At 35.6% G+C, this 24,812-nt stretch overlaps 1 protein-coding gene across 2 annotated transcripts in view; it reads right to left on the reverse strand.

Annotated features, from left to right (window-relative positions):
* SEPTIN7 (septin 7) overlaps positions 1 to 9,522 on the reverse strand; it is an 84,395-nt gene extending 74,873 nt beyond the window's left edge. The window contains exons 1-2 of one of the 2 annotated variants that reach the window (XM_077856212.1): positions 9,495 to 9,522; positions 8,123 to 8,225 (exon numbers count right to left, since the gene is read on the reverse strand). In XM_077856212.1, coding sequence (XP_077712338.1) covers positions 8,123 to 8,132 — 10 coding nt within the window. In that variant the 5' untranslated portion in view covers positions 8,133 to 8,225; positions 9,495 to 9,522. Of the gene's footprint in view, positions 1 to 8,122; positions 8,226 to 8,936; positions 8,982 to 9,494 lie in introns of those variants that run through there. The other variant, XM_077856211.1, reaches the window with a different exon arrangement.
* Between the last annotated feature and the right edge of the window lie 15,290 nt (positions 9,523 to 24,812).

A 24,812-nucleotide genomic window follows, 5' to 3' on the forward strand; every position in this document is an offset into this window, starting at 1 on the left:
GAGAAAATTTAATTTTAAGACTCAAAATTAATATCTTTTTTGAAAGCGGGGGGGGGGGGGTCAGGGCAGAGGGAGAAAGAGAATCTTAAGCAGACTCCATGCCCAGCAATGGAGTCCAATACAAGGCTCGATCTCAGGACCCTGAGATCATGACATAAGCCAAAATCAAGAGTCAGACACTCAAGCAACTGAGCCACCCAAGTGCCCCTCAAAATTAAAATCTCAATGTCAACCTAAAAACAATCCCTAAAATTCTTTATATCACCGACATTAAGTACCTGACACACTCAAAGGAAAATAAGATACTCAAAAGGTTTGCAAAGGACAGAATTAATGCTGCAGCAACTATAAAGTGTACCCTTAATTAGTAGTGTCACATAAGTAACTTGAGCAAAACACTAAACTTCGTATCTTTACTGAAATGCACAGAACAGGCATGTGCAAAAATCATATTTTGTTAACAAGAATGCAAGCTACCTCAAAACGGGAAATAACAAATTCTCAACTATCTTTCAAATTAGCGAAGTCTGACTTTCACTAGAAAAGAGCTTTGCTGCTATACTGAATTGCAAAGTAAAAGGATAACATATGTGCCATGAATGTTTATAATCAAAGGAATTCAACCAATGCAAAAGTCCAAAGTAAAAATTAATCAAGTATTTAACCTCTTAGGTGCTATATGTTCGGAACCACCCCTGATCTTTCTTTTCTCTTCATCACAGATATTTGATCTTAAAACTAAAGTCTTAAAGAATGCACTGATAAGTATATGCTTAAAATTAATATTTTAAGTAAAAATATTTTAAGTAAAAATTTGATTTTAATATTTACAGGTTTATTAGATACATTATATATACAAAAATATGTATATATTCATATACACAATTATCTCAAGCTGTCTGTGAGACAGGAGCAGTTAGTTACACATAGCACACAGCATTACTCTCCAACTGTTTCCATTCTACCACCATCCCAAATACTCAGATTCTTAGGGGATATGTCTCTCTCTTTTTTAATCTTAGCCCTATGCCTGACTTAGAAAAACTAGGTAAATTGTTTGCTGTGATAAGAAACTAAGATTCAAAGGATCTACTCAAGGTCATTAAGCTCATGTGTGGCAGAAATTAGAGTATATAAACAGTATATACTGTTTTAGTGTAATAGCTGCTGTACTAAGTATTATAAGGTAGATTTCCATTAAATATAAAACCTGATTTTCACTGTATGCTAAAAACATAAAAAGCGTAACTGTAACTTGCTTCTAAAAGGTTGCCAAAATAAATTATATATTTGAAATTTAAGCACAACAGGGAGTTACTGGTTTCAGAACTCTATCCCATCAGGTAAATAAAATATTATCCCCATTAAGCCCAAATAAATCCCCCGACTCTTTACATGGCACTCTAAATGTATACTACACCAAAGCATTTATTAAATTAAATTGTTATTAGTAGCATGCATTTCCCTGAGAATTCCTTTGAGGATTGAAGTGGTCATTTTCCTTTTTATATTATAAACTTAATCCATAATTCCTAGTACTTTATTGCTGATCAGCTATGTCCGGTAAATTACTGATCATTCAGTTAAAATCTATTCTAAGGACCATGACAACATACTATGAAAATCTCACCATTATGCTTTCCTGTAATTATTGCCACTTGCAACATAATAAGCAATTCACAGTCTATTATAAGCACTTTAGTTAAGAATGAACCACAAATCATGATCCACATTTGATTCCTTGACATGTACTATCTATCATCTGCTTGAGGGTCCTAAGTGCAAGAACAGAACTCCCAAGATCTAAAGTTTTCTTCCTTCTAAATATTAATCTATTTGTCACGATTGTTAATAAATCTGCAGGTCATCCAAAAGTTCTACAAGCTCAGTTTGCCAAAATGTATGTAAATATAGCCAATGGTACCTCTACAACACTACACACACCTGCAAATAATTTTCATTTATTTCCAAGCTAAATTTTCCAGAGTTTTATCCTCGTTAGTCATTTTTTTCTCTAGCAGCCACAAATTATACTTTTACTACTTTTTTTTTTAAGATTTTATTTATTTATTCATAGACACAGAGAGAGAGGCAGAGACACAGGCAGAGGGAGAAGCAGGCTCCATGCAGGGAGCCCGACATGGGACTCCATCCCGGGCCTCCAGGTCACACCCCAGGCTGCAGGCGGCGCCAAACCGCTGCGCCACTGGGACTGCCCCATTTTACTACTTTTTTAAGCATCAAAAAAAAATCAAATTATTTCTTCTACTCATATGCCAGTTAATTCTGTAATTAGGGGCAGCCGGGTTGGCTCAGTGGTTTAGCGCCACCTTCGGCCCCCCAGGGCCTGATCCTGGAGACCCCGGATTGAGTCCCATGTCGGGCTCCCTGTGTGGAGCCTGCTTCTCCCTCTGACTGTGTCTCTCTCTGTCTCTCTCTCTCTCTCTCTCTCTGTCTCTCATGAATAAATAAATTATTTAAAATAAAATAAATTTTTTTTAAAAAATCTGTAATTAGTTTTTAAACCCTTCAAAGTTATTTCACCTATTTCTCTTCTACTTTCCTCCCTGAAAATTCAGTCCAAAAATTATTATCTAGGTCAAAGAAAGGAAGGTGACCATGTTGGATGGAGAGCTATGGTGGCCCAAGAGCAGTGTGTCAGAGACAGCAAAATGAAAATAGCTTCCAAAGGGGTCCTGGGGAAAGGCCTAAACCTAAACAGAATGAGGAGGTCATCTCTATGAGAAGACCAGTGTGGCATGGGGTGTCATAGCACTTGAGAAGGGTGAGGAGGACCACTGAATCAGAGCAAAGAGAGGAGGAACCTGGGGAATATAGCTGATAAGTTAAATACAGGGGGAACTGATCAAGTAAGTAAACATATTAGGATAGTGGTTTCTTACCTCAGAAGCACAACTAAAGAAAAGATGAAAAGTAGAAGAACCTCTGTGGTAAAAAACTGAAATTGGAAATATCAGTATGAACTTAACAGTTTTCAATACATATAGAGAATGAGAAATACAGATTAATATAAATGTATATGTACCTGCATGTAAGCATGTATGTATACAAACATATATTTGTTATTTTCTGGTTTTGATAGTGTATGATGGTTATGTAAAAGAATATGCCGAGGTTGGAAAATACACAAGTATCATGCATTAAGGGGAAGGAGAAGAAAGCTGTATACTATACTTGTAACTTCTGTGCTTACAACTATTTCAAAATTAATAAAAACATTATTTTAGCACAAGAATCACTATAAATCAATGCCACGTGCTTCTAATTACAGAAAATACTTTGCACCTATCGTTCTTACTTTTTTAGATGAATAACAACCCCTCTGGAGAACCTAAATATGCAAACTATCCCCAGAAAAAAAATACATGATAAAAATGTGTTATGTTTCAGGGAACTCATTTTGTGCCCTCTTTTCCCTAAAAAAACTGTGGTCCAGAATCTTTCATAAATGCTACAAAGATTCAAATGTAAATGCATGAAAATTATATACTTAAATATGTTTCTGTTCATTCAAAAAGAAAATGGAAATAAAATTAACAATGTTAATTTTACCAACTTTAACCATCTTTGGAAGGTCTTTCCTGGTAGACAGGTTATATATACCTTCCAAACCTTTAAAATAATTCTGAGGTTCTGAAGTTCAATGGTGAAACACGTATGATTTACTGGCATAAAACTATCTTCCCAACAAAATCTACCTGCTGTGTACCAAAACATAAAATGACAGAGAACTTCCTACTTTGGGACAGAGTAAACTTGGTTCCTAATACAAAAATCATTTAATCTATAAATGCTCTGAAGAGAAAAATGTACTAAGAGTAAAAAGGGGCAATTCTGACCTCCTGAGCTATCTGTGGTCATAGCTAGAAAGAAGAGACATTAATACTATTTCATATTTAAAATGATTTCAGAGACATAAATACAATTACCTAAGAAAAGGATGGATCCATCTGACAATGAATAGTACTTGACCTCCATGCCCCAGATTATGGATGATTTCAGAATTGCCCCTTAAGGATCAAGAAATAGTAGTCTGCCTTGCCAAGAGAATTCTGTAAATAAGTTGCACTGACAAGTGCTTCCTTCATTACCTTGTCTTTAAAGTCCTAAGCACCTTTCGATGCATATAGTACTTGGTCTTTTTAAAATTTAATATTCAGGGGATCCCTGGGTGGCTCAGCGGTCTGGCGCCTGCCTTTGGCCCAAGATGCAATCCTGGAGTCCTGGGATCGAGTCCCATGTCGGGCTCCCGGCATGGAGCCTGCTTCTCCCTCCTCCTGTGTCTCTGCCTCTCTCTCACTCTATGTCTATCATGAATAAATAAATAAATCTTTTTAAAAAATTAATATTCAGGGACACCAGGGTAACTCAGCAGTTGAGCATCTGCCTTTGGCTCAGAGTGTGATCCCAGGATCCAGGATCGAGTCCCACATTGGGCTCTCTGCATGGAGCCTGCTTCTCCCTCTGCCTGTGTCTCTGCCTCTCTCTCCCTCTCTCTGTCTCTCATAAGTAAAGAAATACAATCTTTAAAATAAATAAATAGGGACACCTGGGTAGCTCAGCAGTCGAGCGTCTGCCTTTGACTCAGGACCTGATACCAGGGTCCAGGATCAAGTCCCACTTTGGGCTCCTGCAGAGAGCCTGCTTCTCCCTCTGCCTATGTCTCTGCCTCTCTCTCTCTCTCTCTCTCATGAATAAATAAATAAAAATCTTTTTTAAAAAATAAAATAATAATAATAATAAATAAATAAATCTCAAAAATGAGGATTTACAGAATGGCTAAAATCAACAATACAAGAAACAACAGGTGCCGACCAGGATGCAAAGAAAGGGGGGCCCCCTTGCACTGTTGGTGGGAATGCAAACTGGTACAGCCACTCTGTAGAACAGTTTGGAGGTTCCTCAAAAAGTTAAAAATAGAACTATCCTATGATCCAGCAATTGCACTATTAGGTATTTACCTAAAAGATACAAAAATACAGATTCAAAGGGCTACATCTACCTTAATGTTTATGGCAGCATCATCAACAATAGCCAAACTATGGAGAACTCAAATATCCATTGACTGATGAATGGATAAAAAGAATATATGGTATATACATACAATGGAATATTCCTCAGCCATCAAAAGGAATGAAATCTTGCCATTTGCAATGACATGAATAGAGCTAGAATATATTATGCTAAGTAAAATAAGTCAGTAAAAGAAACAAATACCGTATGATCTCACCCATATGTGGAATTTAAGAAAACAGATGAACATATGGGAAGGAGGGGGAGAGAAAAAAGGAGAGAGAAGCCATGAAAGACTCTTAATGACAGAGAACAAACTGAAGATTGATGGAAAATGGGCTAGATGGGTGACTGGTATGAAGGAGGGCACTTGTGATGAGCAATGGGTGTTGTATGTTAGTGATGAGTCACTGAATTCTCTAGAAACCATGATTGCACTACATATTAACTAAGTAAAATTTAAATTAAAAAAAAAAGAGGACTTAGCTTGTAAGGAAGAGCTTGCAGTCTCTAAATTAAGAATATTAAAGCAAGGTTAGGTTTAGCTTTCTGTGATTTGCAAACTACGCAGTTAGATTTGGCCTAAAGTCAGAAAAACCAACCATGTATTAGACACTTAAAAGGTGACTACGTATAAGACACTGCAACTATGTATATGAAAAGATTTAGTCCTTGCACTCAACAAGTCTATACAGAAACAGGTAATTAAACAAGAACATTCAAGGTGAAGTGAGGAAAAAAGGGTGGCTCTTGGGTGGCTCAGTGGTTGAGCATCTGACTTCAGCTCAGGGCCTGATCCTGGATCCAGGGATGGAGTTCCACATCGGGCTCCCCACAATGTGGGGAGAGAGGAGTCTGCTTCTCCCTCTATGTCTCTACCTCTCTCTCTGTGTCTCTCATGAATAAATAAAACTTTTAAAAAACACCCATTCTTCTTTAACATCAGCTGAAGTTGTATCAATGAAGAAAAAAACCCAAAAGCTTAGTTCACAAAAGGACTGACAGGAAAAACTAATAGATGAGATACTTCCAGAATTGCATATTTCCTCTAAAAATTATTTCAGATTACTTAAATTTTTTTTTCACCTGGAAAACCATCAGAGATTTTAAACCAAGTATCTGGCCTTTATCCCCAGATATTATTCTACTAAATATATGTTTAAAAAGTTATTCTTTGGGGATCCCTGGGTGGCTCAGTGGTTTAGCACCTGCCTTCAGCCCAGGGCGTGATTCTGGAGTCCTGGGATCGATTCCCACATCAGGTCCCCACATGGAGCCTGCTTACCCCTCTGCCTGTGTCTTTGCCTCTGTCTGTGTCTCTAATGAATAAATTAATAAATAATCTTTTTAAAAAAGTTATTCTTCAAACTAAAATTTTAATATCAAATTTTTTAATTGTTACACTTCTCGGGATACCCAAGTGGCTTAGCGCTTGAGGATCTGCCTTCGGCTCAGGGCGTGATCTCCAGGTCCTGGGATCAAGTCCCACATCGGGCCTCCCTGCAGGGGAGAGTCTTTGCCTCTCTCTCTGTCTCTCTCATGAATAAATAAATAAAATCTTCTAAAAAATAAAATAAAGTAGTTACAGTTCTCCTAATAGACCTAAAAACTTTCCTTACAAATTACAAAATGATTTTATATTTGTTTATACTTTGTCATTTAAGATGACAAATGTTATATAGGTAAAGATAACATTTAATATTTCTTCACACACAATGATCATGTTAACTACCCTACAAAAAAAAAGTATCTGCTGCCATCTATCCATCTATCTAGACTCACTCCTGCTTCATAGCAGTAATATGCTCCTACTCAACCAGAAAAAGGCAAGTTAACCAACTCTACCAAACATCAAGTTTGCACACTTTGTATCATGTTTTAAGTATTCAAATTATTACAACACAGTTATTTCCAAACAGCCACAAAGTGACCATCAGGTAAAATATTCTGGCCAATAAACTGTTCTTCCTTTAAATGATGGAGTATTTCAGAGCTAATTCAATTTATCAAATTCAACACCCAAATAAAAACACCAGGAGTTGAATATAATTAGTAAAAATTAATGAACACTACAAAAGACCTAGCAGCAACTCAATTTTCTTTGTCAAGGATAGTGAATCCATTAATCCACCTTTCAACCTCTTAAAACATATAGAGAAATACAAGTTTCACCATCCTTAGGATTTACGTTCTAAAGGCAGCCTATGAGGTGAAAATATTATACAATTAATATTACTAATCATATATACACTCTGTCTTCAAACATAACAATGATGGTACCAATATACAGTCAAAATAACCCTTGACAATCTCTTAAAACAGACTTCAGACAGGGTATAGTATTCATAGCATCAAACACTAAGAAAAATGAGACTGAATTAGAGAAAAATGAGAACCATATTTCACTCACTACAGAGCTTATATTCATTAAATGAACTTCCAGGGTAATCACTTGCATGATTATGAACCTCTATTTCACCCTTCTTTTTCAAATTCAGAACATACATGTTTAAGTTAAATCTTCATGTGATGTAACTCCACTACAGTATATGAGCCAGAGAATAAAATTATCCTGGAGTATTAAGTAACCACCAGATATTATTTTCTTTTCTAGCATTACCAATTGAAGAGAAATTCTTTATAGTGTTCTATTCCTGCACTATCCCCACCGTTTTTCACCTTTTACTTAGTTTCTAAAATTATGCCACCTTTAAAAAAGAGGCAAGAAAATACATAAATCCTATCATGCCACCAAGTTAAATTTTACAATGTATTCACATAAGGGGCACCTGGGTGGCTTAGTCAATTAAGCATCTGACTTCAGCTCAGATAATGATCTCAGCATCAAGCTCTGCATAGGGCTCCCCACTCTGTGGAGAGTCTGCTTATCCCTCCCCCCTCCCCCTGATCGTGCACACATGCACACTCTCTCTCTCTCTCTCAAATAAATAAATAAAATCTTTTAAAAAATGTATCCACATCATAACACAATTCGTATAGTCATTTATGCTGTCTTTTAAATTCATTCAGTTGATTAATAACTTAAAGCTCAGGTTAAAATCCAATTTTATAAGAAAATATATCTTACCCACAACCATAAGTGTGAATTCAAACCCTCTCTTCACTGATTTTCTGTATACTTGATTTGGGAGATTTGCAAATCCCACATAGCCTTCAAGGTTCTTCTGTTGCTGAGAAAACCAAAAAGGGCCAAGTTATTATGTATCAACAAAACTCTTTTGTCACACGTTTCAAATTTCTGTCAATAACCTATTTCAGTAAACTATATCAACTATTATTCATGGCAAATCAGACTAATTTTATAGTATTATCAGTAAAGGTATTAATTGCAGCAAGAGACAAAATAAATTGGGAGTATGAGTTGATTTGACAAAATAATGGTCAATTTTAAAAATCCAAGAGCATAAAATAACCAAAGACACTACCTCAGAGCAAAGATTTCATTTAAAAAACAACATAGATTTTCACAATAAAAAAATTCAAATCCCCTTAATATCAAGAACTCTTTCAATTATCCCTTTTGCTCATATGATTTTACCACAGGTATGAGTTTCTTGATATTTGTCTTCTTATTCATGAAATGAAATCAAATCTTGAGTTTAAAACAATTTTCTCATAAATTCTTACAAGCTCTCACAATCTCCATCAGTAAGCAATATCTTTCAAGCTATTAATATCAAGCCCAATTATGCCACATCAGCATTTAAATGATCCTGCTGTCTCCCTCATCAGGGACATCAGATTTATCCAGATTTTAAAGAAAATTAGAATTCAGTTTTCTGCATGGTTTTTGATTCTTTGATGACCTCAACAATAGCTTCGTAAGTCAAAGAAACCTATTTTTAAATTGAAGTAGTAAGTAAGTCTGACTTATAACTTACCCAACGGTGAGAAAAACTGCCCATAGTTCAGACCATCTGAGTGAGTGGTCTTACCAGTTAATTTTACTTAGAGGTAGGTCTTAGTCATCATTAAAATACAATAGTAAAGTATTCCTAAGAGGTACCTATTTCTCTTAAAAGTTTTTGACACACTTAATTTCTCATTAAAAATGAAAAAAAAAAAAAAACTCATGAGATCAAAGCATTAATTCAACACACCTGGATTTAACAAATAGCAATCTGCATTCTCACTAGTATCACATGTAACAAAATATTCCCTCTATCACCTCTTAGCCTTTTTATTGCATTCATATAAACTAATCTTTAAGTCAAATGTTGAGAGAATAACCAAGCCAATTAAATGGAGATGCTAATTTTAAATATACTAACTAGGAATATTAATCAGAGTATAGTATTTTAAAATCAAATATTTGAAAGCCTACTAAGTGTAAAGCTAAAAATATGTATCAAATTTAAGGCTTCCTTGGCTCATATTTCATTCAACTGTAAGTTAATTTAGACTGAAAACATCTCTGTATAAATTTCTCAGATACTCACAGCTACTTTGTAAAGAACACATTTCCATCATTCCAGTGTTCCAGATTCCAACAGAACAGATCCACAGAGGAACAGTAAATGAGGCATTCCAAGAATTGTATATGACATATTCGGTCCAAACAGGAAAGGCAAATCCATTGGAACATAGCAAAAAATAGAGGAAAAAATAAAGTTACTTACATGTAACGCAACAAATTAGAAGTAAATTATGAACAAAGTGAGGACAGACTTAAGTATTTAAAATAATACTTTTTTAATGGGATATAAGGCCCAGTAGTTTTAACCCATGTTCAGCAGCATTCCTGATGAAATATGGAACAAAAGACCTCTTATCTTTTTATAAAAGCCAATTACTATGTCCTGCACCTGAAGTTTTCAAAGAAATGGTAGAAAAGCTGTCAAGTATGAAGTTTCAGCAAGGTATATAGGGACCGAGTTTAAATTCCAAGAAAAAAAAAAAAATTTTTTTCATACAATTTTGCTCATATCAGATAAATGCAAATGTTTTCAGCTAAAAATCTTTATACAGTGCTATATCTTCAGTTCTATTGATTAAAGTTCAGAATTGGAAGAAAAAAGACTTGTGGACACAGAAAAGGCAAAGAAGTTAAAGACAGCAAGCAACAAATAGGAAGATGAAGTTAATGTGAGCTGTGAAAACTGAAAGGCAACTAATGAAGCATAGAGAAAAAAGTTAACTATGGACAAAATGTCTGTGAAAAGTGTACATTATATTGTATATTGACACAAATCTATTAGTTATATCACAATCTGGAATAGATGATGATGATATTCAAATGTCAACTTCAGGGATGCCTGGGTGCCTCAGCGGTTTAGCGCCTTCCTTTGGCCCAGGGTGTGATCCTGGAGACCCGGGATCGAGTCCCATGTCAGGCTCCCTGCATGGAGCCTGCTTCTCCCTCTGCCTATGTCTCTGCCTCTCTCTTTAATGAATAAACAAATAAAATCTTAAAAAAAAAAAAAAAAAAGTCAACTTCACAGAGAGGCCTGCCCTAACCACCCTATCCAAAATTACAGCTCCATTCTCATCACTTTGCTGCAGCTTAATGTTTTTCTCCTTAGCATTTTTTTACCACCTAACAATGTTTTACTCATCTTGTTTATTGCAATCTCCACCTCCAATTACAATTTAAGTTCCATCAAGGTAGAGATTACATAAATCACTTAAAAATTATGGCATCAAAAAAGAAGAAGCCATCTGGGAAAGCTGAAAAAGTTTCAGAGAGCATTTTAGGTTGCTTATCCAAGGAATCCTCCAGACAAAAAGCATAAGAAAAATGTCGGAAAGTCTGTCCCTGTGTCTTACTCACTACTTTATCCTCAAATCCTAGAACAGTCTATGGCATTTAGTACAATATTGGGAGTGAATTAAGAAACAGGAGAAAAGATTTCTAGGCAAAGGGGTGGGCCCTAAAGTAGAGATGAACTTAGTACTTTCAGTCCAAAAAAAAAAAAAAATTACATGAACTACAATGATGTGAGGTGGTGGATCAGGCAGGTAAAATGAGGTCAGGGAGGCAGGCAGAGGCCAGATCATAGGGGACCCAGCCAAAGTAAGAAATCTAGATGTTATTTTAGGCATGATGGGAAGCCACTGGAGGGTTGTACACACGCAAGTGACCTGACCTGATTTGTATTTTAAAGATAGCTCTCACAGGTAAGAGAAGAAGTAGAAACAAGAAAACTAATAAGGAGCCTACTGTAATAAATAGTCCAAGAAAGAAAGGGTATACCGAATTTAGATGGTGTGGATGCAAAAAGAGATAAGAAGGATTCAGAATACATTTTGACGCTAAAACTGCCAGGATGTTCTGATGCACTAGATGTGACTGGTGAAGGAAAAATCGACCAAGATAACTCCCACACTTTTGGCTTAAACAACTCAATGGAGCGATATCTCTAAGAATAGGAATAATAAGGGGAAGAAAAGACTGGGCAGGCCAGGTGAGGGCCAAAATCGTCTTTATCAAAAACAGTTTTGAACATGTTAAGTCTGATGTGTCTATTATACATTCAAGAAGAAATGTCCAATAGGCAGGTGAAAACATAAGTCCAGAAACTGCAGGGTTGGGTGGTGCTGAGAACATAGGTTTAGGAATCATAAGTATACAGGCAGTTTAGCAGAGAGGGATGGATTCTCAAGGGAAACTATACATTTAGGGGGTCTAGCTAGAGTCCTGGAGCATTTGAGATGTTAGGCAGAGAAAGAGTGAGAAAGATCAATTAGTGAAAAGGAACACCAGGAATGACTTAAGGTCACTTAACTTTATTAAATGCCACTGAAATATCAAATGAAATACCAAAGACATAAGCATAAAAATAGGAAGGTTACTGGTAACAGTGGACAAGAGCAGTAACATAATGAGGAAGAAAAAAAAAAAAATGAGGAAGAAGATTGAGTAGGCTGAAGGTAAACAATTCTTTCCACAACAGTATTATAACATCTTAAGTAGTTTTACACTTTAAATTATTTCAAAATCGGGGAGCCTAGGTGGCTCAGTTAGTTGGGCGTCGGCTTTCTGCTCAGGTCAGGATCCTGGAGTCCCAGGACTGAGCCCCACATTCTCTGCTAAGCAGGGAGTCTGCTTCTCCCTCTGCTTTCTCCACCCACCCCCCCCACTCTGTTCTCTCTCACTCTCTCATAAATAAATGAATGCATAAATAAATAAATAAATAAATAAATAAAATCTTTAAATTATCTTACAATTAAACACATTACTTATCAGTCCCCTAGAATTACTTCACAGCAGGAGAAAACCATGTCAGACTCCTCTATATTCCTAGCGAAGTACTGACATATGGGAGATATTTTTAAAAGCTAAATGGCTAAAATATATACTTTTAGGAAAATTCCTTCTGAGGAAAAAAACTGTCCAAAGACCAAAAAAAAAAAAGAAAAAAAAAAGACTTTGGGAATATACTAATAATATAACATTGGTTGACTAAAACTGACTTTTCAGATTTCATAAGAATCATTCCTTACCCCAAATTCTAAAATCAACCACAGTCTGTAATTCAGAAGACTTAAAACACCCACTGATTCTTTTCCTGGGCAAATAAAATGTTCACAGTACCAGTGTGAAATATAATCTCTGGATAAGAAACATTATTTATAGATGTAAGTGATATAACTGTGACACTTATAAGCATGTGAATATAGATAAAAGTATATTCTCACGCAGGCTTCTACCAAAATACCTTAAGGTCTGAAAAGTATTCCTTGATTTGAAACATCAGTTACATAAGAAGAAACAGTTATCAAATCATCTTTTCTAGACGCATATATTTACAAAGATCTTTTAGTTACTATGCCAAATCTCTATGTCAAAATTCTTATTTAAGAAAATCAAACTGGGGATCCCTGGGTGGTGCAGCGGTTTGGCGCCTGCCTTTGGCCCAGGGCGACATCCTGGAGACCCGGGATCGAATCCCACATCAGGCTTCCGGTGCATGGAGCCTGCTTCTCCCTCTGCCTATGTTTCTGCCTCTCTCTCTCTCTCTCTCTCTGTGATTATCATAAATAAATAAAAATTAAAAAAAAAAAAAGAAAATCAAACTGAACAATACACTGCCTGTGGAAAAATCAACCTAAACACGATATCCAGTAATCTCAGTGTTTAACTTATTTAACCTTATTTCTAGAAATCAATTATATTTAAAGAACAAGAAACTTCAAACAGGCTCCAACTGATAGATTATTGCAACCTTCAAGAATGCTTTACATTCTCTTGCCATTTGTTCTGATTCCACAAAATAAAGTCATGAAAATCTTGGCATCTGAAATCCATTATCGTTTTTTTTTTCCATTATCGTTTTTAAAGGTCTGAATATTAATATGTTTTAATAAATTTTCCAAAAGAGAAAAGAAACAATTTATTTTGAAAACTGCCAAATATACATTTCTACAATAACAAAATTGAGCAGAGAACTATAACAGAAAGAAAGCCTGACAAAAACCAGAATTTGAGAAAAATTAAAACATACCCATGCTAAAATACACTACAAACCTTCAACTTCCTTCATCTTTACAAAACGAGATATTCAGTCCCAAATTACCTTAATATCACCAGAATTCTATTTCTCCCTTTAAAAGCTGCAATTAAAAAAAATATATATATAGGCTACAAAAATTCAAGGTTTTTAATCCAGAACTTTAAATTTCAAAGATAAACACTTGGTCTTTCCCTAATGAACTTCAAGTTCAATTTGTGCCCTTTGGAATTTAAAACCTAAGTATATTGTACATTATTTTACACAGGGACAAACATATTTTTCTTCTAAAAAGTTAAGCAATTCTGGGCAGCCCCAGTGGCTCAGCGCTTTAGCGCCACCTTCAGCCCAGGGTGTGATCCTGAAGAGATCCCGATGAGTCCCACATCAGGCTCCCAGCATGGAGCCTGCTTCTCCCTCTCTTTCTCTCTCTTTCTCTCTCTCTCAAATAAATAAAAAATCTTTAAAAAAATAAAAAGTTAATTATAAATACAAAAAACTATGCACTACAAAAGGAAAAGATATTGATTCAAAATTTTACTTGTAAAAAAAAAAAAAATTTTTACTTGTCTAACTCCTTGGGATTCTTAACCAAAGCCCTATATCGTATACTATATACATACATGTAACTGTCCAGCACTTAGTCTTTCATAATCCAATGGAAAAATTAATGTTACCATTTAAATGTTTTGAATATAACTGGTATAAAAATACCTAGATTTCAGATTTAATATAACACCAACACTAAAATGTTACAAGATTGCATGGGCATGCCCTAAATGTTGACTTTAATGTTCCCTTCCCCCAACTTTTTTGAAAAGTTCATGTCTTAGTTCACCTGCTCCCAGTTCCTCCCTTTTCACTAAGATGAGCAATTATGTAACTGATGAAACCAACTTTTATCTTCTGTATTCTGGATTCCTAGTTAACTTGCTTGCAATATTTTAATATTTAATTCTATAAATATACATAAGAATAAGATAATATAAAATTTAAAACCATTCTTTTTCTTACTCTGAACTTGGAATTTAGATCTCTACTTAGAGAACTACTGACCACACTCTCATTCAATTAACATATTTACAAGGATTTCACAATATATGTACTAGCAATTAGGTACAAAAAAGTTACTTAAAACAAGGCCCCTGTTTATGAAACTCAGAACCTAAGATCAGGTAAGTTAGAAGGCAATTATAATAACAAAGTGATTAAATACTATCTAGGCAAACATGAAGCATGGCTATGAGAACAAAAAAGGAGGAGGATGCCTGGTCCTAAAGTCAGATCCTTCAGATCCTGAAGGACTAGTAGGCCTTAGTCCAATAAGATGTAGACGGGTGCTGGGAAACATGGGTCTCAAGGATAGCACAATTCTCTATGGGAACTACAAACAATTTAATACATCTCATTTTCAGGGTCTGGGAGCTATAGCATAGGAAACTTGAGCAAAAGCCAGATCATGAAGGATTTTGTTAGCCATGCTAAAGAACTCAGATTAGACTTCATCTTGAAAGCTTATGGAAAGTATTAAAGGACTTGAAGCATAAGAATGCACAATCACATTAATTCACATGCAGAATCACATTCTTATTTTAGAAAATTACCACTAACAAGAATATTGAAGATGAACCTGGAAGAGTTCTCTGAATGCTAGCAATCCCAAATGCTGGTGCAGTAACCTAGGGGAAAAAAACATCAGGATTTGGGCCAAGAAAGAAGCAGTGAAGATGAAGAGGAAATAGAAGCTAAAATTCTGTCTATTAAGGTAACCATTAGCTACACATGGCTATCAAAAACTTGAAATTTAGCTAGTCTTAATTGAGACATGCTGTAAGTGCAAAATGCACACCAAGATTTTGAAGACTTAGTATGAAAAAAATTATGAAAAATATCTTAATTTTTATAGTGACTACATGCTGAAATAAAATTTTAGACATACGGGGTGACCTAAAATATGAACTATAGTTAACTGCATCTGTTTCGTTTTACTTTTTAAATGTGGATACTAGAAAAGCTTAAATTACATATTTGGTTTACATTAACTTCTACTGGACAGTGCTGATTAGACATTAATGAGATGAATTTATAGGTCTCTATATAACTAACCTGGGCAGGGGTAAAATTCGGATTTCTGAATTTAGGTTTGAACAACTAGATTAATGGTGGTACCAATCATTAAAAGCAGGAATCATCTAAGTTTAAGGTGTTAACTGAACTTTAGGAAGACAAATGTCTAACACAGCTTGCATATATAAAAGCTAGAAGTTCTAGAAATGTCTAAGAGACAGATACTAACATTTTAAGCAACCAACATTTAAAAGGTATGAAGACCATGGGTATGAATCCAAATGCACTACACAAAGTAGAAAGGTGGCCAGAACCAACACTAACATCCCACCACCTATACAAACCTAAAACAAGATGAGAGAAAAGAAGAATGAAGAAAAAAGTGGATTCTAGAAGTAGTTCAAGGAGGTCAACTGTAGTGGTCTTCTTCAAGAAGTGGTTAACCGTACCAAATGCTCTGAAGTGGTCAATATAAAGATATAGAACAATCTACTTATCCTTATCAGGGACTTTTGTCAAATCACAGGAAAGATAGGAGAAAAATACATATTAGAAGTAAATAAAGTAAGTGCAGAGAATGAGTATAAACTTTTTTTTTTTAACTAAGCAATTCTTTCTGAATGCTATCTTTGAAGAGCAATAAGAACCTAAAGAATAATAGAGTCAAGTGAGGGCTTTAAGAAAAAAAAAGAGATATAATTGCACCTATTTAAATGCTAATAGAAAAGATCAAACAGGGGCACCAGGTGGCTCAGTAGGTTAAGCATCTGCCTCCAGCTAGGGTCAGAGGGATGGAGCCCCATTTCAGGCTCTCTACTCAGATCCTGAGTCTCCCTCTCCCTCTGCCTGCCACTCTGCCTGTGTGCATGCACACACACACTCTCTCTCTCTCTCTCTCTCTCTCTCTCTCTGTCAAATAAAGCCTAGAAAGAAAGAAAAAAGAAAAGAGAAAAGAAAAGAAAGAAAAAAGATCAAGCAGACAAGTGGCTGAAAAAAGGCAAATTAGGATACAAAGAATGTTCTGGAGGGAGGGGTGAGATTTTCTCTAAGGGCCAGAGATAAAATCATGCATTAATTCTAACTGAGGAGAGGAAGGCCAGCAATATTATGAAGTAAAACATTTGAATGAAAAACCACAAGAACAGCAATAAAGACCAAGAGTCCACAGAGACAGTCAAGCAATCCTACACATATGTTAAAGCTGAAGACCACAAATCTGCATGAATGTAGGATCTTTTTGTCCAGTAGTGATCTGCAACCCAAGTATAAACCAATAGGCTACAGGAGTCATCTGCAACTATTAGGTTGCAGAAAGTGTGCACAAAAGTACAAGGGATCAAGGGAGCGGACAAGTGTAGCTGAAGTGATTCAGTGAACAAAAATGAAGAGGATCAAGAATGGAAGGTAAGAAACAACGAAATGAAATAGCTAAAAGAATGTGAACTTGTGGTTAGAATGGGCCATACATTAAGATTTTAGAGGTGGAACAAAGTTCCAGATGATAACCACATGGGGCCATTAAAATGATGGCCCAAACACAACCCAGAAATCGCAAGGCTAAATTACTGAACTACTTGTACACACGGGCACTAAAAATGCCCCAGAATGATGACAGAGCTTGGGGAGGAAAGAAAACTGAGTGTTTGGTGACATCTTGAATGAATAAATAGAAAATGGCAAATTTAAAAAGGGTGAGAACATGCTGCTGCTGTTAAATAGCATAAGCTTTAAAGAAGCAGGGCTTTTTTTAAAAAAGAAGAATGGTCTAGATCAGCACTGCCTAATAAAAACATAAAGTAAATCACAAATGCAGTTTGAACTATTTTACTAAACACAGTAAGGAACCAAGAGTAAAAAATGAACTTAAGTCTAAAAATATTTCTGTTTAATCAATGTATATACAACACTATTTCAACATGCAACCAACAGTAAAATTATTACGATTTCACATATTCATTGCTCTGCATTCTTTTCTTTTGTAATAACCTTTGAAGTACAGCATGCTTCATTTAGGACTAGTCACATTTCAAGTGGTTAGTGGCTACCATACTAGATAAAGATATAGAACGTCTCATGGATATAAAACATTTTCAACATACCAAAAGATCTCCTGGAGCACAAAATGAAATGTATAGTAGTACCCAGTACTGGGTGAGGATGCTGGCAAATAAGCACTCTCCCACATGACAGGTGGAATATAAATTTAAACCATTTCCCTCAAGAGCAATCAGGCCTTGCAGACCAGAAGCTTAAGTTTTCATGCTCTCAGACTCAACACAATCCACTTCCACACGTCTGTAATTTTGAGAATATGTTTAAGATTTAGCTAAAAGAGCATCCAACAGAAAAGCTAATAGTGAAAGATTATAAAAACCAAGATCCAAAAACAAGTGAAAAACACAACATACCAATACCATACCAACTCCCAAATACAGAGTATTTACTCCCATATGTAAAAATACCATGGATTTTTAAGTTTTAAAAAAATAAGCATGATACATTAACATTATATTGAATAGAAGACAGTTCAGACAATATTATGTACCTTTAATCATTCTTCTGTGTGCCCACTGAAAAACAACTAAAAGAACATAGAATGGATAAAGATCTCTGCAAGTCCTCTCCTTTAAAAGCAACGAGAAAACTGTCAAAATCAAGTTCTTCAGAACACTAGAAATTAACAAAAAGGCTTGCAGCAATTCACAGAGTGCTTATTCAAACTAAGGGGGCTGAATCTAAGTAACTTGCCCATTCTCATCTCCCATCCAAGCTCCGCAGTAGCCTTGAAAACCAACAGAACACAATCATGGCAAAAATCAGCAGGTAGAACAGGCTCTTTTAAAGCCCCATTCCCAGGGAACTGTCATTATTTGACCTGTGTGGTATTTCCCCTAGAAGACTCCATAAATAACCACAAAGAAACCAGAGATTTCAGTGACTACACATGGCAAAGAAAACAGAACTTACAGAAAGTCACTAAACAAACAGCAATAAGAAACCCTGGAAGGGGATCTGACCAGAGTTGTCATGTTGTATTATTTTTTTTTAAGATTTTATTTATTTATTCATGAGAGACACAGAGAGAGAGAGAGGCAGAGACACAGGCAGAGGAAGAAACAGGCTCCATGCAGGGAGCCCGATGTGGGACTCCAGGATCACACCCTGGGCTGAAGGCGGCGCTAAACCGCTGAGCCACCCAGGCTGCCCTGTTGTATTTTAAATGTCCGGTTTTCAAAAAAAAAAAAACAAAAACAAAAACAAAGAAACAAAGACTGTCCCATATGGGGAAGGGGACCATCAATAGAGATTATTTCCTAAGAAAACTCAGATATTAGGCAAAGACTTCAAATCTACTATTTTAAATATGTTCAAAGAACTAAGAGAAACCATGTGTAAAAAAAAAAAAAAAGTATGTTCACCAAATAGAGAATATCAATTAAAAAAAAACATAAAGTATTAAAAAGAACTAAACGAAAGTCTCAAGTTAGAAAGTACAATAACTAAAATGAAACTTCACTAGAGGGATCCCTGGGTGGCGCAGTGGTTTAGCGCCTGCCTTTGGCCCAGGGCGCGATCCTGGAGACCCGGGATCGAATCCCACGTCAGGCTCCCGGTGCATGGAGCCTGCTTCTCCCTCTGCCTGTGTCTCTGCCTCTCTCTCTCTCTCTCTGTGACTATCATAAATAAATAAAAATTAAAAAAAAATTAAAAAAAAAAAAAAAAGAAACTTCACTAGAGAGGCTCAACAACATATCTGAGCTAGCTGAATAATCAGCAAATCTGAAGACATCAAAAATAACACTAACTGCTCTCAAGAAAAGATACAAAAAAAAGAATAAAGAAAAAAAACAGAGATTGTGAAACATACTCAAGCATACTAACATATACATAAAAGGAGACCCTCAAGCTGAAGAAAAGAGGCAGGGAGAAAAAGGAAAAAAAAAGGAAAAGCAAGGAATGAAGGGGCAAAAATTATGTCTGAAGAAATAATAGAAAAAAACTTACCAAATTTGAAGAAAAACATTTGTCTACACATCAAAAGCTCGGCAAAGTGACAAATCTGAGAACTTGACATCTGTGAAAGTTAAACACTACATTCTGACCAATGGGTTAAAGAAGAAATCACAAAGGAAACTAAAAAATTTGAGATTAATAATAATTTTTAAAAACACAACATACCAAAACTTATTGAATGCAGCTAATTCAAGGCTTAGAGTAAAAAGTTATAGCTGCAAATGCCTATGCTTAAGAGAAGATCTCAAATCAATTACCTAACACTCACCTCAAGAAACTAAAAAAAAGAGCTAACTAGATGCAAAGCCAACAGAAATGAAGACTAGAGAAGAAATAAAAATATATTACAACCATAATACAGAAAATCAATAAAACCATAAGTTGGTTCATTGAAAAGATGAAAACTGGACAAACCTTAGCAAGACTAACCAAGAAAAAAAAAAAAAGAACACTCACTAAATTTGGAATGAAAGAGTGCAAATCACTACTAACCTTACAGAAACAAAAAAGATTATAAAGAAACCTATGAACAAGTGCACACCAGCAAACTGGATAACCTAGAGAAATCATGAAGTTTACAGAAAGTTACAAACTACCCTAAACTGGCTCAAGAAGAAACAGAAAATCCCAAGTCCTATAAAAAAAATAAAGAGATTACACTGGTAATCAAAAACCTTCCCATAAAGAAAAGCCTAAGTCCAAATGGTTCCAATAGTGAATTCTACCAAGTGTTTAATGACGGCGAATCCTTCACAAATTAATCCAAGAAACAGAAGAGGACAGAACACTGCCCTGTTTTACCCTAATACCATATCACACAAACTGCTGAAAGACAATAGACCAATGTCCTTTATATACATGCAAAAACCATCTACAAAATAATGGCAAACCAAATCCAGCAATATGAGTATACATCACGACCAGTGGAATTTACCCAGATTCGTTCTACAAATGAAAATTAACCAATGTAATACACTATATTAACTAAAGTAAAAAAAAAAAAAAAAAAAAACAGTAACAAAATAACACATGATCATCTCCAATAGACACAGAAAAAACACTTGACAAAAAATCCAACACTCTTTCAAACTAAACATACTTTTAACAAAGCAGGCGTAATAGGGAACTTCCTCAACCTCGTAAGGCACATCTAAGGAAAAGTCATAGCTAACATCACAGACTAAATGCTTTCACTCTTCAAGAACAAGACAGTGGTGTCTAGTGCCACTTCTACTCAACACTGTTCTAGAGGCTGAGGCCAAGGTACTTGGCAAGAAATAGAAATAAAAGATGACTAAGTTGGAAAAGTAGTAGTAAAACTATCTCTATACACAGATGACATGATCTTATAAATAAAATAACTCAGAGAATCGACAAAAACACACATGCACACATGCGAACACACTGAGGAAACAAACAAAAACACACAAAAACCAATTACATTTCTATACGCTAGCAAAAAACAACCCAAAATGAAACTCAAAAAAAAAAAAAAAATCCACTTGTTATACCATCAAAAAATAAAATGCTTAGAAATAAATCTAACAAAAGAGCAAATATTACACATTGAAAATTATGAAACACTGTTCAAAAAACTGAAGATGTAAGTAAATGAAAGCAATTCCGCATTCGTAGATTAGTTAGAAGACAATTTTGTTCAGAAGGCAATACTCCCCAAATTGATCTACGAATTCAAGGCCATGTGTATCAAAGTTCCTAGTTGACTTCTTTGCAGAAACTGACAAACTAACCATCTTATTCATGTGGAAATTCAAGAGACACAGAATAGCCAAACAATCTTGAAACAAAAAAATACCAGAAGAGTCACACTTCCTAGTTATTTACAAAGTTATAGTCACCAAAACAAAGTGGTACAACCTTAAGGACAAATATACAAATCAATGGTGGAAATACACCCTTACATTTTATGGTCAACTGTTCTACAAGTTTGCCAAGACAACTTAAGGAAAGAAAAGGTTTTTTTCAACAAAAGATGCTAGGACTACTGGATATTCACATACAAAAGAAAGAAAATGGATACCCACCTCACACCATGTACAAAAATTAATTCAAAATGGATCAAAGACCTAAATATTTTTAAGACCTAGAGCTATAAAACTCTTAGAAGAAAATACCGTCATAAATCTTCATGACCTTGGATTAGGAATGGTTTCTTAAATATGACACCAAAAATACACCAATAAAAAAAAGATAAACTGGACTTCATCAAAATTAAAAATGTTGGTGCCTCACAGAATACTGTCAAGAAAGTGAAGATAATGTTTGTGCCTCACAGAATACCGTCAAGAAAGTGAAGATAACCCATGAAATGACAGAAAATTATTTGCAAATCATCTATAGTCTATTCTACTTATATCCAGAATATGTAAAGAATTCTTACAATTTAATACAAAGGCAAATAACCTGATTAAAAATTGAGTAAAGCACTCAAATAGACATTCTTCCAAAGACACAGTTGCCAAAAGCACACAGAAAGATGCCTATCATTAGTCATTAGAGAAATACAAAATAAAACCACAATGACAGCACCTCACAGCTACTAAGATAATTAAAAAGGCAAAGATTATGTCAAGTGTAGACAGAGATGTGCAGAAACTGAAACCCTCATACACTGCTGGTGGGAATGTAAAATACAACAACTGCTTTGGTAAAGAGTCTGAAAATTCCTCAGAAGTTAAACATGGGGTTACCCTTTGATCCAGCAATTCCATTCCTAGATATATATATCCAAGAGCACCAAAAATTGAAGTCTACACAAAAATTTGTCCTTAAGTGTGCATGGCAGCATTATTCACAACAGCCAAAAAGTAGAAACAACATAAATATCCACAAATAGGAGAATGGATAAACAAAATGTTGTATTATCTATATAAAGAAAGATCATTCAATAATTAAAAAGAACAAAGGACCAATACATGCTACAACATGGATATATCTTGAAAACCCAGGCTAGGGACGCCTGGGTGGCTCAGCAGTTTAGCGCCTGCCTTTGGCCTGGGGCGTGACCCTAGGGTCCTGGATGAATGAAGAGAAGAGAAGAGAGAAGAGAAAAGAGAAGAGAAGAGGAGAAGATCATGCTAAGTGAAAGATGCTAGTCACAAAACACCAAATGCTGTATGATTTCATTTATATGAAATGCTCACAACAGGCAAATCTACAGAAATGGAAAACAGATTAGTGGTTGCCAAAACCTGGAAAGCAGAGGGAATGTAGCAGTATTAATTACTAACAGGTACAGGGTTTCTTTCTGGCCTGATGAAAATGTCCTATAAATAAACAGTGGGATGGCTGCACACTCTATGAATACACCAGAAACAACAACTGTAAACTTAAAGGGGTGAATTTTATGGCACATGTGAATTACATCTCAATAAAGCTGTTATAGAACCAGGTATGTCTACAAGACACTACTTTTTACATATAACTTGTATATCTTCTTTCTTAAATGTATCTCATTTGTGCAAAAAGATAGGAAGAAACTAAACCAGAAACTATTGACACTGGTTACCCATATTAATGGGTGGAAAAGTGATAGAAAGGGGAAATGAGAATAAGGTAAACGAGATGAGAGGTGGGACAAATACTTCTGGACATATGATTTTATAAGCTAATTGTTTTTTTCTTTTTTTTAGATTTTATTTATTCACGAGAGACACAGAGAGAGAGCGAGAGAGGCCGAGACACAGGCAGAGGGAGAAGCAGGCTCCATGCAGGGAGCCCAATGTGGGACTCCATCCCGGGTCTCCAGGAGCAGGCCCTGGGCTGAAGGCGGCGCTAAACCACTGAGCCACCCAGGCTACCCCTATAAGCTGATTGTTAACACCGTACTAATGTTTCAATTATCCCAGTAAAAAATAACCCAAATGAGCCAAGATGTGAGAAGAGCTCAAAATGGACTAGAAGGTAACAAATGAAACAAACCATATTTCAAATGAATAACATAATTCCACTGAACATGGTAAGGAAAAAAAGAACACAAATAACTTTGGAAAACAGTATTTTGACTGCATAGGTTAAGACTAAAGATAAAAGGGGATCCCTAAGTGGCTCAGCAGTTTAGTGCCTGCCTTCCGCCCAGGGCATGATCCTGGAGTCCCGGGATTGAGTCCCGCATCCGGCTCCCTGCATGGAGTCTGCTTCTCCCTCTGCCTGTGTCTTTGCTGCCCACCCCCACCCCCACCCCCACCCCCGTGTCTCTCATGAATAAATAAATAAAATGTTTTTTAAAAAAAAGACTAAAGACAGAAAGAATTATACACAAATACTATGGCCTACTGAATAAATATATCTGTAACAGCAATTCTGAAACTACAGTTATGTATATATCAGAACTAAACAAATATGTAATAAATTGTGGATGAGAGCCAGGTTGTCCACTGTTTGAGAAAGGAGTCACAAATACAGAGGGAAAAAAGGCTAAACTGAACCTTGTGTTAGTGCAAGGTTTCCAAAGGCTCAGACTAGTTTAGAACTATAAAAGAACTGGTTTATCAGTATGAATTCATGGCTTTGAAATATATACATATACATTTACACACAGATATGTATACATATAGATGTGTGAATGTATATAAATAATACAATTTCCTAGATCTGCTCTAAACACCTAGAAGACAATGACACCCTATTAGAAATGAACACTCCCAGTGCTCAGATCTTGGTTTCTCAATACTGTTCTCAAGTAAAAGGAACTTGGGACTCTTAGGAGATCAATTCCAGGACTTAGGCAGGAAAAATATAAGATGAACCAGAAAGTAAGGAAGTGCTCCCAAAAACTGATACGGCATGTTGAAAGGATGAATAGGAGACAACCTGAAAGAGCTCCCAATGGTCAAATTCAGGACAATTTGAACAGCAAAACGGATATAATTAATTTCATATGTCTATACAAATATAAATAACTGAATAAATGAACATGAGACACAATAGCTCTTTCTTACAAAAGAATTCCAGTTAAAAAAGGTAGCATACTGGAAACAGAAAATCATATGAAGACTAACAGCACAGTAATAACTAACAGGCAAAAATTATTGACAGTGGATAAAAAGTATGAGATGTTCATTTGCATAGTTCAACAAAGGACTAGTATCTAAAATACACAACTCAGTAAGATAAATAACCCAACTTAAAAATGGACCAAAGGGGGATCTCTGGGTGGCTCAGCAGTTTAGCACCTGCCTTTGGCCCAGGGTGTGATCCTGGAGT

Source organism: Canis aureus, chromosome 18 (genome assembly GCF_053574225.1).
Source record: "Canis aureus isolate CA01 chromosome 18, VMU_Caureus_v.1.0, whole genome shotgun sequence".
Classification (NCBI taxonomy): domain Eukaryota; kingdom Metazoa; phylum Chordata; class Mammalia; order Carnivora; family Canidae; genus Canis; species Canis aureus.